Below are 14,847 nucleotides of genomic sequence, written 5' to 3'. Positions count from 1 at the left end.
GCACCTCTCCACATTGTTGCAAGCTCCCCTTAAACTGGAGTGACTGCCAGAGGATTTAAGAGGCCAGCACCATTTTCTCTCCCTCTTTTTATTTCTCCTTTTTCCCTTTTGAGAGCTAGACAATAAAGAATAGGACTTTCAAAAATAATTACATACATGGGGAAAATTAGAAAGTGATCACATGTGCCCAGATAAAGACTCTGAAAAGACCTGCGAAGACCTTAAATTTTTACCTCAGGTTGATCCTTGACACAGACACAGCCTACAATAATAATAATAGTAATAATAATAACAACAACAACAATAATAAAAACAGAAAACCCTACAGAAGAGGAAGAATCTGATTTCCAGAGTTACCACATTAACAGATTCAAATGTCCATTTTTCTACCCCAAAAATCATAAAACATACAAAGAACCAGGAAAGTATGATCTCAAAGGAAAAAAAATAAATCAACAGAAACTGTTCCTGAGGGCAGATTTGTTAGACAAAGATTTTGAAACAACTGCCTTAAAGATGCTCAAAGAACTAAAGAAGATGTGGAGAAGATAAAGGAAATGATATGTGAACAAAATAACAATATCAATAAAGATATAGAAGATCTAACAAGAAACCAAGATGAAATTTTGGAGCTAAAAAGTACAATCACTCTAATAAAAAAATTAACTGGAGGGATTCATTGGCAGATATAAGCAGACAAAATAAGAACCAATGAACTTGAAGACAGGACAAAGTAAATGCTGAAGTCTGAGGAACAGAAAGAAAAAGGAGTATGGTTTTAGCCAGTGCACTAAGACAAGAAAAAAAACATACAGATTAGGAAGATATAAAACTAGCTCTATTTGCAGATAATATAATTTTATATGTACAAAACCCCAAAGAATCTATGCAAACACACAAACTAGAATAAGCTCACAGGATACAACATAAACATACAGAATCACTCACATTTTTATATACAGACAATGAATGAGTGAACACTGAAATTAAAAATGTGGTACCTTTCACAATCACTCAGAAGTATGAAATATTTGTATAAAATTATTATAAACATTTAAATCTTACAAAACATGTACAGGACTCATATGCTGAAAACTACACAACACTGTGGAAAGAAATAGAGATCTCCTAATAGATGGAGAAACCTATTATGGTCATGAATTGGAAGACTCAACATAGTAAAGATGAAATTCTTCTGAAATAAATATATAGGTTTAATGATATTTCTATGAGAATTTCATCACGATTCTTTTTTTTTTTAATTTTTTTTAACGTTTATTCATTTTTGAGACAGAGAGAGACAGAGCATGAATGGGGGAGGGTCAGAGAGAGGGAGACACAGAATCTGAAACAGGCTCCAGGCTCTGAGCTGTCAGCACAGAGCCCGACGTGGGGCTCGAACTCACGGACCGCGAGCTCATGACCTGAGCTGAAGTCGGCCGCTTAACCGACTGAGCCACCCAGGCACCCCTCATCACGATTCTTTTTGAGATATAGAAAAAAATAATCTAAAATGTATATGGAAAGGCAGAGGAACTAGAATAAGTTTTCAAAACAATTTGAAAAAGAATAATAAAATGAGAAGAATCAGGCTACAAGATTTCAAAATTTATTATACAGCTTCAGTAATCAAGATTGTGTGTGGGGTGCCTGGGTGGCTCAGTCAGTTGAGTGTCTGACTCTTGGTTTCAGCTCAGGTCATGATCCCAGGGTTGTGAGATCAAGCCCCGTGTTGGTTTTTAATATATAAAAAGAGTCTCTACTTAAGTCTCACACCATATGCAAAAATGATCTTGAAGTCGAACACAAACTTAAATGTAAAATGTAAAACTAAAAAACTTTTGGGACATAAATAGGAAATTTTAAGTATCTAGGGCTAGGCAAAGAGTTTCTAAACTTGGCATCAAATGCACAATCGATAAAAGGAAACATTTAAAACTTGGACTCATCAAAATTAAAACTTTTGACTCTTTTAAGAGGATGAAAATACAAGCCACAGCCCAAGAGAAAATGTTTGCAAGCCCTATGTAGTGGCTTTAATAGTGTTCCTCTTCACAAATTCAAGGCTTCTATGAACTTCAGAATGTAACCTGTTTTGGAAATAGGATCTTTGCAGATGTTATTAGTTAATAATTTTGAAACTACATCACCCTAGATTTAGGTTGGGCCCTAAACCCAATGACTGGAGAGGGGGATTTGGACACAGATCAAAGAGAAGACCATGTAAAGATGGAGGCAGAAGTTAGAGTCGTACTGCCACAAGTCAGGAAGCCTGCAGCCACCAGAAGCTGGAAGGGGCAAGCAGAAATTCTCCCCTGGAGACTTTGAAGGGTTCAGAGTGCTGCTGACACCTTGATTTCAGACTTCCGTCCTCCAGGACTGTGAGAGAATAAGTTTATGTTATTTTAAGCCACTAAGCTCACAATAATTTTTATGACCTACCTAGGAAATGAATACTCCATATGTCCAGTAGAACTAAGCATCTAAAATATATAAGCAACTGTCAAAACTCAAATTGTAGGGCGCCTGGTTGCCTCAGTCGGTTGAGGATCCAACTCTTGATTTCAGTTCAGGTCATGATCCCACAGTTCCTGAGTTTGAATCCCCTGCTTGGGATTCTCTCTCCCTCTCTCTCTGCCCCTCCCCTGCTCATACTCTTGCTGTTTCTCAAAATCAATAAATAAATGTAAACAAAACAAAAACCTCAATAGTAAAAAAACCCAAACAGTACAATTAAAAAATGGGCAAAAAGGAGAAATTCCACCAGAAAAGACATACAAGTTGCAGATAAGCACTTGAAACTATATTCAACATCATTAGCTACCAGGGAAATGCAAATTGAAATCGCAATGAGATGTCACACAACAATCAGAATGACTAAAAAAATAGTGGTGACCCCAAATGCTGGCAAGGTTGCAGAGGGATCGGATCATTCAGACATTGCTGGTGAGAAAGTAAAATGGTCCAGGCACTGTAGAGAGTAGTTTGTCGGTTTTTTAAGCTGTAAATCTACAACTAGCGTATGATCCAGCAGTCGTACTCCTGAGATTTGTCCTGGAGAAAGGAAGATTTATGTTCACACAAAAACCTTTACGTGAATGTTTATAGAAGCTTAATCTTAATAGCCCCAAACTAGAAACAATCCAGGGGTGGTGTCAACCCAACAGGGTGAATGGTTACATAAACTGGGATGGACACATATTATGGAATACTAGTTAGCAATAAAATGAAAGATACCCCATTGTTTCTTGGAAACATGTTTTTTTCACTGTTTCATTGATACATACAGTGACCTGATAAATCTTCAAACAGTTATGCTCTGTGAAAAAAAAGCCAGTCCCAAAAGGTTACATGCTGTATGTGATTGAAATGTCAAAATTGTAGAAATGGAGAACGTATATATGGCTGCCAGGGTTTAAGGATGGAATGGGAGAGGGAAGGAAGTGGGTGTGGCTATAACTGCAACATGAGGGATCCATGTGGTGATGATAATATTCTGTGTCTGGACAGTCTCAGCATCAATACCCCAACTGTGCTACTGGATTATAGTTTTGTAATGTGTTACCATTGGGGGGAAGGTGAGTGATGGATACAGGGGACCGCTTTGTTTATTTCTTAAAACTGCAACTGAACCTGCAATAATCTCAAAATAAAAAGTTTAATTTAAAAAAAAAAGGCATCAGGACATATACAGATAACCTAAATAAAGACTTTTTTTATTTAATCTTTTTTTATTTGAGTATAGTTGACACACAATGTTACATTAGTTTCAGGTGTACAACACAGTGATTCAGCTGCTCTATAGGTTATGCTATGCTCACCACAAGTATAGTATATCTGTCAACATACAACCCTGTTACGGTATCATTGACTGTATTCCCTGTGTTGTGCCTTTTATTCCCATGACTTAATTAATTCCATAACTGGAAGTCTGTATGCGCCACTCCCCTTCACCCATTTTTACCTGTATCGCTCACCCTCCATACTCCTGCCCTCTGGCAACCACCAGTTTGTTCTCTGTATTTACACGTCTGATTCTGCTTTTTGTTTGTTTGTTTATTCATTTGTGTTTTAGATTCCACATAAGAATGAGATCATATGGTATTTTTCTTTTTCAGTCTGACTTATTTCACTTAGCATAATACCCTCTAGGTCCATCCATGTTGTTGCAAATGGCAAGATTTCATCCTTTAATGACTAATATTCCATTGTGTGTGTATATATATATATATATACACACACACCACATCTTCTTCATCCATTCATCTATCGATGGACACTTAGGTTGCTTCCATATCCTGGCTATTGTAAATAATGCTGTAGTGAACATAGAAGTATGTATCTTTTTGAATTAGTGTTTTCAATTTCTTTGGATAAATACCTAGTAGTGGAATTACTGGATCACATGGTATTTCTCTTTTTAATTGTTTGATGAACTTCCATACTGTTTTCCACAGTGGCTGTACCAATTTACATTCCCACCAACAGTGCATAAGTGTTCCTTTTTCTCTACATTCTTACCAGTGGTGAGAATCTTATCTTTTTGATTCTAGACATTCTGACCAGAGTTAAGTGATATCTCATTGTGCTTTTGATTTGTGTTAAAACAGCATCTTTTAAATGCCCCCCCCCCAAAACAAGTTTAGAGTCACTGATAAAAAAGAGAAAGTTGAAGGAACACATAAGCTTGAGTTTGAGTGATAGAAAAATACTTGAGCAAAACAAAACCAAATGAAAGAAGACTTTAAGGGCTTCCTAAGAAACTTTTGCTCATAGTAAAAGATACTTCTGGGGTATTTAGTTCTTTCTTTAGCTATATAGTCCTAATTGTGGACCAAACTGAGAAACACTGGGCAGATTAATGAAATGGCTGCAGCATTCCAAGAATGAACAAAACAAAACTGATAAACCAGTATCCCAAAAAGACACTCAAAGATTAATAACAAAGATAACCCATTGTTTCTTGGAAACATGTTTGTTTCATTACTGATTATGTGTGATGCAAAATAGAAAGTAAAGTTAACTAACTTGTGCTATGGCCTTATGTGAATAATTTCACTTTTATTTTGAGAGAAAACTTTTTGAAAATCCATTCCTGAAGACCCTGGATTATATCAGCCATTTATACCTGAAGTCTCTCACCACCTTTATCAGACTCCTTATGTAAGTGCCCAACAATGAAGGTACAATCCCCAGAGGAAATTGAAAAACTTATTTGAGAACTAGCATCCTTCACTTTTAAGTAATGAAAATATAACAATATAGATGAACACTTAAAAGGCAACATTCACCCAGTATATCTCCCCTGCTTCTAGATCATGATATATTTCATTACAGACCTTTGCATGTTAAATATGTGAAATTGGTATTCCCTAAATGGGTTTTAAAAGCTCACAATCATATTTTTGAGGTTTTTGTTCTCTGCCATTACTTCTCCACCATAAAATGAATAATAAATCACAGGAATGAAAGGCAGCACATAAGTAATAGAATCAATGATATTGTAATAGCGTTGTATCAGGACAGCTGATGGTATAGCTACACTTGTGAACACAGCGTAAGTATAAACCTGTCAAATGACTACGTTGGATACTTGAAACTAATGTCACATTGTGTTAACTATACTTAAAAAATGAATAATAAAAGGCAAGGAATGGATCTTTTCCATCAAAGGATACCCCGAAACCCAGGTAATGAATTAATTGCTATTTCACATCTGTAATTTGGCAAACTCATGTAACAGGGGTTGAAACTGAAGCATGAGGTAAAGCAGGCCAATCCAACAGCCCAGGAAGTTGTTTGAGCCTGTAGACGGCTCTGTCCTCCAAATTGCTCTTCAGTGTCCATCCCATCTGCTAGAAAGTAACTTCCTGGAGGCAAACCTTCCATCCCTATGACCCCATGTGCTTTCCTTGGCCTTCACTTCTCATTGACCCTCTGTTCCCATGTGGCAGGAGCATTCCACCCATTTAGACCTAGTAGACACAGTCCAGAGGGACATTTTCAGTAGCACTGCTTTTATCTCATAAGATGGGGGAAGAGAGGGGTGATGAAGCTGGAGGGGGGAAATCCTAATGCGTTAGAAACTTTAGATGGAACAAAATGAGCTTCGGGGGAACTGATATATTTTGAGTGTAGGTGTGAATCGCCCCTGTGTATAAGATCCAGCAATATGTCTTCTTGTATTAGAATATCCAGTGCTGGAAAAACCATGATTCATGCATATTTTTGAACCATGCTTGCAGTTTAGGGTTCTTACTAATTATTCCACAGGTGAACTTGTAGAGTACTTCACAAGCTAGATAAGAATGGATTTGCAACAGCATAGGGAAGACCTGCTTGGGAAGAAAGCTTTCATTGAATCGCATTCTTTGTGGCTGGGTGATAAGAGTTTTGCAGATTAATTCTCTGAGTCCTTTGTGAATTTTGTATTCATGTGGAATGTGATCGGAGTCTGTAAGTAAGTTGATAACATCATAATGCATTAAGCAAAATACAAGAAATCTCTAAAGCCCCCAGAGACTATTTTCTGTAAGAGTCACTAATGTTGATCAGGAGATTTTAGTAAAGTTGCATATGAGCTTCCCTGTCAGATGGGCTGAATTTCACTAGCCGAGTAAAAGGTCCTACTTTCCCCTGTTCAGATTTGGAGAGTTGAGCCAACATCTCTGGGTTGCAAGTATGCCTGTTGTAAGCAGATCCCAGTGGACAGAGTTCTTGTGGGGACCTCTGATGGCATATTGGGCTGATCCTGAGGACTCAACTTATAAACGGACTTCTGAGTCTGCTTCCAACCCAGGCACCCCTGCCATGCCGGACAAGCTCTTCTGGGTCATTCAGGGCTGCTTTACCTGGTCAGCCCTGGCAGTGGGAGGACCAGGGAGCAGGCTGAGCAAGGCCTGGGTAAGAACACTACAACAGCAGGGCAAGCTGCAGACCTACTCTTGCCACTAACTAGCTGTGGGACTTTCGAAAAGTCTCAAACTCTGAGCATCCTCATCTAGAAAAGGGAAATAAGCTAGACAAGGATAAAAGCAACAATAAGGGATTCCTGTCATTCACAGAGCCCTTATTATATGCCAGGCACTTGCCAAGTGGTTTTCAGACTCATCCATTCAGATCTGACCCTAGCACAGTGAAGACCTCTGCACTTTCCAGGAGAGGAAACTGAAGCTGAACCCATTTCAGTAACTCCCAGATCACGAAGTGACAGAACTGGAATGCGAGTCCAGATCATCTGTCTTCAAAAACCCTGCTCTAATCACTGGGCTGTGAAGTCTCCCAGATGTCTCAGATACTGGAGAACTCCCATGACAAGACTCGAAAGAAATCCAGTCACTCACAGCTTGTGGCCTTTGACAAAGTCTCCCATAAGCTTACCCTTTCATGCTCTTCCTCAAATGATGATGAAAAGGGAGGATGAAGGTTTGGGGGTTTTGAGCTGTGGTTACTAAAGCAGGAGGCAGAAGATTGCTGAAGGCAGGGTTTACCCTCCTGACTCCAGACTCCTAGAAAGCCAAACTGGGAGCTTCTAGCCAAAGAGAAGTTTTGGAATTGGCTGCATGGTTCCCATGGTTGCATATTTGAGGCCAAGACGTGCTCAAAATATCCCTCTCCACCTTCACAGTCCCCCTTGGTAAACACATGCATTCTGTACAAAAGTGGCTCTCGGTGGGTTATTTTCACCTTGGAGAAACTGTGGTTTTCTATTTCATGCCAGCCTCCTTAATGTTCTTGTGCTTTGTGCCCTCCTGCAGCTTCGGCATCCAGCATGACGGGAAGGAAAATGACTGTGAGCCCGTGGGCAGGCACCCATACATCATGTCCCGCCAGCTCCAGTACAATCCCACCCCACTGACGTGGTCCAAGTGCAGCAAGGAGTATATCACCCGCTTCCTGGAGTAAGTGACAGCGCCTTTCAGGACAGCTGCACTTGGGTCTCCTTAAACTGGAAGTCAGTCTGAGTTTTTTGCCCGGGCCCTGGAAAAGTCTCAGTGCCTCTCACAGGTCATAGTATCAGGTGGCATCAGAAGGGGTGGATTTCACTTCTGCTTTCTGACCCTGAGATGTAGGTGGGTCCTGCCTTCCAGCCACAGCCAGGTGAACATCCTATCCCCTTGCTTGCTTCTGCTCACGGTGACTCTTTATGATCTGAGTGTGTGTTAAGTCCCTGGAAACTGGCCGGCACAACTAGGACTTATGTTATAAGTGATCATGGAAATCCCTCTGATGATTTACTACTGTTCTACTGCTTGTATTTCCTGGCCCATACCTGAAGTAATCGTGTGGGGTGTGATTTGCAGTTCCTTTTAGGCCATTCCCATCTTGGGCCTAGAGGGTTCTGTGCCTTGTGGAAATAAAGCTGTCTTGAAGGACAAAGAGTAAACTACAGGGATGGAAGTTTCTGTTGAATGAAAGACTAAAGACGAAGGAGATCATAAGCAACTGTTCTCATTTCTGTTAACTTGTTTTCATTTTAGTCGAGGCTGGGGGTTCTGTCTCGATGACATGCCCCAGAAGAAAGGCTTGAAGTCCAAGGTCATTGCTCCTGGAGTGATCTATGATGTTCATCATCAATGCCAGCTGCAGTATGGCCCCAATGCCACCTTCTGCCAGGAAGTAGAAGTAAGTGTTGGGTATCTTTGTGCATCTGGTGGCTATGCATGGAGTTTAAGGGCTCTAGCATGCTGAAGGAAGGGCCAGGGAACTATTTGGTAATCTGAAGAGCCAGACACAGAAATGGAAACCTTCTGTTCATGGCAAAGTGTTTGTAAGGCAGAAGGTGTGAAGTTGGGGGTCATTTACATTCCTTGACCCAGCCTCCTTGGTATTCTATGGAGATAGCAATCCTGTGCAAGTGGGTGGTGGTGAAGAAAATTTTGTAGTGATTTTCAGGAATCACGGCGATTGTACACCTGCAGACTCTGTAGCAACCTAAAGTTGTTCCCTTTCCTGAATTTCCCGTCTGGTGTAGAGAAACCCCAGATGCCAAGTAGGAATTAGATTCATCCCAATTCATTCATCTCCTTTATTTTTATTATCCATCTAGTAAATCAAGCCCTGACATTTAACCTCCTAAAGAGTTTGTGGCTTTGTCCTGTCGTCTTCATTCCCACTGTACTGTTTTGATTCAGTCTCTCATCTTCTCTCCTTGCAACTGTAATTACCTCCTACCCAGTCTCTCCTCCATTCAAATTGTTGCTCAGGTTATTTCAAAAAAACATGGAACTAACCATGGCTCTGCTCCACTGTTAGGGTTCATTGACCATGGGATAAAGCCCCAGCTCCTATGTGTGGCATTCCTTTGTGACCTGAACCTTACCTATTCTCTGAGTGCATCCCTTGTCGTGTGAAGTTACCAGTGTTAACACATAGACATGGGCAAGGCAAGACGCATTTAACTGTCCCCAGATTCTGTGCTGTTAGTGAATAAAAGGTAAAAAATAAGCCCTCAAAAATTAATGGAATAAATTCTCTCTCACCTTAAGGAGCTTGTGCTCTGGTGGAGGAAGCAGACAAAACAATTTCAATACAATGAGATAACACAAAAAGAGACGTGTAAAAAGACCTTTGAAGAGGAAGTAAATAACTGTGCTTAAACAGAATGGGCAAGACTCAATAGAGAAGGGAAAGTTGGGACAGAAATCCCTCACGCCTCACTCCTAAATGGTTACCAAGTTATGCCAATTCTACTTCCTAAATATCTCTAAAAAAAATCCATCTATTCCTAGGTGGCTGAAGTAGGTCTTTGATGGGTCTCCTTTCCTGGAGTTGAACTACCTCCCTCAACTCTAATCCATCTCCCCAAATACAGCCAAAATGACCTTTATAAATGGAAATTGGATTGTGTTCCTCTCAATAAAATATTTCAGTCTCCCCATTTCCTACAATAAAGTTTAAATTCTCTAAAATGGCTTCAAAGGGGCCTCAGGAATCATCCTATCTCTTGTTCTTTGGCCTTATCTCTTACAATATTGTTTTGATTCTCTATTCTCTAACCTAGAATTCCAGTTGCATGTATGTTGGTCTTAATCACTAATCTTCCATATCTTGGGATCCTGCCTTCATATTTTTTGTCTCTGCAGTTTGTGTGATTTCTTTTTCTTTTGACTCACGAGTTCTCTCTTCAGACACATCTACTTCTCTTTTTAACCTTTCTATTGAAATTTTAATTTCATTGATGGTATTTTTTTTTTTTTACTTGTGACAGTCTGTTGGTTATTTTTCTAAGTTTTCTCTAACTGTTATAGTTTCTTGTTTCTAATTCAGGCTTTCAATATGATCTTTTGTTTTTTAATCATATTTGAGACATTTATTTTGCAGTTCATGTTGGATAATTCCAATGTCCAGAGTCTACGTGGGTCTATTTTTCCTATTTGGGATTTCTTCTATGTCTTGCTTATTATAGATTATTTCCTTTTCTTGATTTTTGTTTTATTGTGAGTTCTTGGTTGTGAAACTTCATATCAGGTTATTCCTTAAGGCTCATATTCTTCCAGAGAGGATTTGGGATTAGTTAAAATAAATTATCGGTTGGATGTTATGCAACTACATGGGTCGTGGTTACAAAATCTCAGGGGTAACATTTACTATTTCTTCTAGAGTTAGGGTCAAAACAGACAAATTTTTCGGCTGTGTCCCCAGGTTTCTTTTAGTCCATCCTTTCACACAAGAGCTAGTCCTTTGGGGTTATGGTCTTTCTGAGGTCTCCAGTCCAACTTCCCATGCTACACAGGCCCAGGTCATTGTCACCAGTACTCAGGTGACCATTAAAATTATAATCTAAGTGCCAGGTTTGTATCTCTAGATGCTCAACATGTCTGCTACATGTTTAGCCTCTGAGGATATCTCTTACTTTCTTGCCAACTCAGGAATGCATTTAAAATATTTAAAATATTTTATCCACAATTTTATATGTTTTACAAAGGTAAGGAGTTTTCAGGGTATCCTGTGGTTTACTAGAAACAGACCACTCTGGCTATCTCTGGTCAGTTACTGTTTTATACTCTGTGTTTATTCATATACCAAACAATCTCATTCCCTGAAAGTGCTGTGCGTTCTCTACCACCTCCAGAGCTCTGGTTCCTGTGCACCACCCCTCCTATTCATCCTTTAGGTATCAGCTTAAATATCATTTCACATTTTATTCTGTATTTTCTTGAACAAAGACTTTGTTAGACTATATTGTAGTTGCTTAAAAATATTTTTTTTAATGTTTATTTATTTTTGAGAGAGAGACAGAGTATGAATGGGGGAAGGGCAGAGAGCGAGGGAGATAGTGAATCGGAAGCAGCTCTCAGCTCTGAGCTGTCAGGTTAGAGCTCCACATGGGGTTCAAACACAGGAACCATGAGATCATGACCTGAGCCAAAGTCAGGCGCTTAACCAACTGAGCCACCCAGGCACCCCTGTAGCTGCTTTCTAGTTGTCTGTACCCTCCCCTACTTTATGTAAGCTCTCTGAGGGAGCTTTCATTCCTCACATTTAGCAGGGCCTAGGACATAGATAAATGGATAATAGAGTGAAGGCTTGAGATAAATGAATGAAGACTTCAGATCCCTGCATATTGCAGCCAAGATAACCTAATCCTTTTAAATTAAAAAAAAAACAAAAAAACAAAAAAAACACCTAAAATACCAGAGAATACAGCTTCATCCTCTTTTATTATTATAACTTTTTTTTTTTTTATCTTGAAAGCTTGCAACTCAAAAAAAGTTAGAAAAATAGTACAGGGAGTTCTTGGGTACTCTTTACCCAGCACATCATTCTTTATGAATGCATAATGAACTTATAAGAAAGCTTTAAAAAAAATCCTCAGGGAGAAAAAACTAAAAGGGAATGATAAGCACACTGAGGCTGATGCAGAGAAAAATCAAAGGGCCTTGATTTTAACATCCATTGGCAACAGATGATGACGTCTTCACATGGAGCAGAGCAGGGAGCTGGAACTGAGACCCCTCCTGAAGCTGGGGGCCTGGAGGAGCTATGCCTCAATGAGACAGGGGGCTAGAAGAAACCACCGCCAGCAAAGGTAGATGGCAGAGAAGCTTCTCTTATCTCAGCTTGCGTTTTGAGGGGGGAGTGATGCTGGTGGATAACCATCTCACTAGAAAATACTTTACCATAGGCCAGCCTCATACGGATTCAGAGTTCAAATGTATACTTTTGTGTGGCTGGAGAACCCCCATGCCAAAAAAATATAAGATAAACATATTTCTGATCTCAAAAAACTATGGGATGCCTGGTAGAAGCAAAGATTAAAAACCTGCCCTGGAGAAACCAATGCTCAGCTAAAGATGCACAAAAATCCAATAGATAAAGCTTCTGATTAGATGAATTCACCAGCTTCTAATTCAAAATTTAAAACCATCTATAGCTAAGTGGGGGAGAGATCATAAACCCTCAAGAACTATGGTTAAGTATTTCAGGTAAGGATAATAAAATTAATACGTAAAGAAGAACTACATATGAGAAAAGGAAAAATACACTATAAGATAATTGTAAGGTAGACATGAAAAATAATTACAACTTCTAGAAATGAAAAATATGATCATTGATTTTAAATTCCGTGTTTGGGTTAAACAGCAGATTTGGAAATTAGAGCTGAAAAAACTACTTCCCATGTCACTTAAGTATTTTCAGAGCTGTGTGATGGAGAAGCTAGTCTTTTCCTGATAGAAATCCAGACTTTCTCAGCTTTCATATGTAAGAAAATTGAGAGTTAAAAAATATAAAAGTGAAGTTAAGACACAAAGGACAGAATGGGAAGGCTCATCACTGACAAGAGTTCCAGAAGGAGAGAATAGTGGTAATTAAGGAAAGGCAAAGTTTAGAGAGAGAACAATTGAGAATGTTCTAAAATTGTTTAAAAAAAATACTTGAAATCTTATTTTAAAACACAGTGACTCTAGAGCAAAATTAAGTAGATGGAATTATGGATGACCAGTGGATAGAAGAAAGGCTAAAAGTTGGATAGGAGCAGTAGAGCCATTTCTGATGGCATGTAAGAATCTTTCAACCTTCCCTTCTTCCTCCTCCAGGAGGAGACTCATTTCACTCCCTGGAGGATAAAACAAGCTGGCTACTCTGAGTAATAAGTAAATAAGCTTAGGTTTGTAGGTGGAATAGTTTCCATTGCTTTCAGTGAGCAGGCTCAAGTTATAACCACCAGCTGTTTGTTATCAGATTCCTTCATTCATAGTTTGCGCTGGCCTTTCATGGCCAATGTCACCAGTTACTCTGCCTGAGGTCAGTGAGACTGTGTCACCCCTATAGAAATTAGTCTCAACTCTTAGGAAATGTGTTTTGTCTCCTGTTTTCTTATCACTTAGTAGACCGTACCAGTGTTTGTGAATGATGACAAAATCCGAATTAAGTTTGAATTGAGAGTTCTCGAATGATCACTTTTTATCACTCTTCCTCACTAACAACAGTAGCACTATTTTAAGTTTGTGGGTGACTTGAGTGTATAGTTCACCATCATTGCAGAAATGCTTTTGTGCAAGTTTTGAAAATGCAAAAAGTACAGTTTCACATTTGTTTTCCAGAATGTCTGCCAGACTCTGTGGTGCTCAGTGAAAGGCTTTTGTCGCTCTAAGCTGGACGCTGCTGCAGATGGGACACGATGTGGTGAGAAGAAGGTGATTGGCAGGCTGAGGAAGGAAGGTGGGAGGGTGGTGGGTTCTTGGGAGGAGTAGGGAGAGGGCCCTGGAGAGCAGCTGTCTGGGTGAATGGAGGTCACACAGTCAGACTAGCCAGAGGAAAGGATCTTATTTCCATGATGTCTTTTGAGCCTTCACTGGAGACGATGGAGGAGAGAGGGCTGAGACCCAGTTCTACACTTCACTTGCAAAACATCCATCCCAAATTTCCCTGATGAACTTCGGTGGAATTTGTGGTCAATAACATCTGCTGAGCTTATGATCAGCCTTCATTTGGAATCCGCCCCCCCCCCCCCCCACCATTTTAAAATTGAGAAGACAAGCCAGTGGCTTCTTCCTTCCAAAGATGCTGGATTTGGGCCACTGGTTTTCTTCATTTTCATCATCTCATTTGACTGCATTTCTTGGAGTTCTTCCCATTTAACTAAGCAGGAAAGCCAGACACCCAAGAATTCAGATGCTAGAAATCTTCCAGACTGCTTGAGAACAGGGTAATATGTGCTGCTCACCAAAAGCAGTTGTGTTTGTTGTGAGCCCAAGATTTAGGCATTTACTGGGTATCTTTATGCAGCTTGAGTGGCATCAGACCCATCACTGAAATTATAGAACTTGGTCACAACACACAGTGACCAGAAATAATGAGGAAAAGGGGGCAGCAGATAAAATATGCCCAAATCATCTAACAACAGAATCGCATTTTCTTTTGTTTCTTTTTTGTATGTTCACCTTCCTAAACTGATAGTTGTTGAAGGATTGCCTTGAAGAGAGAGGACGGAATTTTTTCTGAGCCACTTGAAATGCTAGAACTGGAAATAATCGAGTTACAGGAAAGCAAAAATTGTTCTTGATATTAGAAAGCACTTCAACTAGTGTCTTTGTTTTTGTTTTTGACAATGAGTGGATTTTTGCAAGAGTATGAGTTCTCTGCTGTGAACACTAAATACCCATAGAGGACATGGAGAAGTGTTAACCACAGTGTCAGTCTGCAAAATGTTTGTTTATGGTCTGTAACAAGATAAGGGACTTGCAGCAGAAGGTCAATCAATTACATTACAAAGCAACTGTGTTCCTAAGCATACTGAGCTGCTTTTCATAACAAGACTTTCTCAGTGAAGGAGGAGGTGTGTGGACTTACATTCTGGCATGCACTTTGAGTAACATTGAGTAGCATTGGCTAGCTACAATA

At 39.5% G+C, this 14,847-nt stretch overlaps 1 protein-coding gene across 2 annotated transcripts in view; it reads left to right on the top strand.

Annotated features, from left to right (window-relative positions):
* The window catches only part of ADAMTS12 (ADAM metallopeptidase with thrombospondin type 1 motif 12), a 327,563-nt gene that overhangs the window by 208,560 nt on the left and 104,156 nt on the right, over nt 1-14,847 (top strand). For both annotated transcript variants that reach the window (XM_019450692.2, XM_019450691.2), the window contains exons 8-10: nt 7,758-7,901; nt 8,481-8,625; nt 13,548-13,640. In XM_019450692.2, the coding sequence (XP_019306237.2) occupies nt 7,758-7,901; nt 8,481-8,625; nt 13,548-13,640 (382 nt within the window). The remainder of the gene's footprint in view (nt 1-7,757; nt 7,902-8,480; nt 8,626-13,547; nt 13,641-14,847) is intronic.

This window comes from Panthera pardus, unplaced genomic scaffold (assembly GCF_024362965.1).
Source record: "Panthera pardus isolate Hobbes unplaced genomic scaffold, ASM2436296v1 HiC_scaffold_2, whole genome shotgun sequence".
NCBI classification, from domain to species: Eukaryota; Metazoa; Chordata; class Mammalia; order Carnivora; family Felidae; genus Panthera; species Panthera pardus.
Note: the sequence above shows the minus strand (reverse complement) of the source record. Positions and strands in the feature narration are given on the sequence as shown.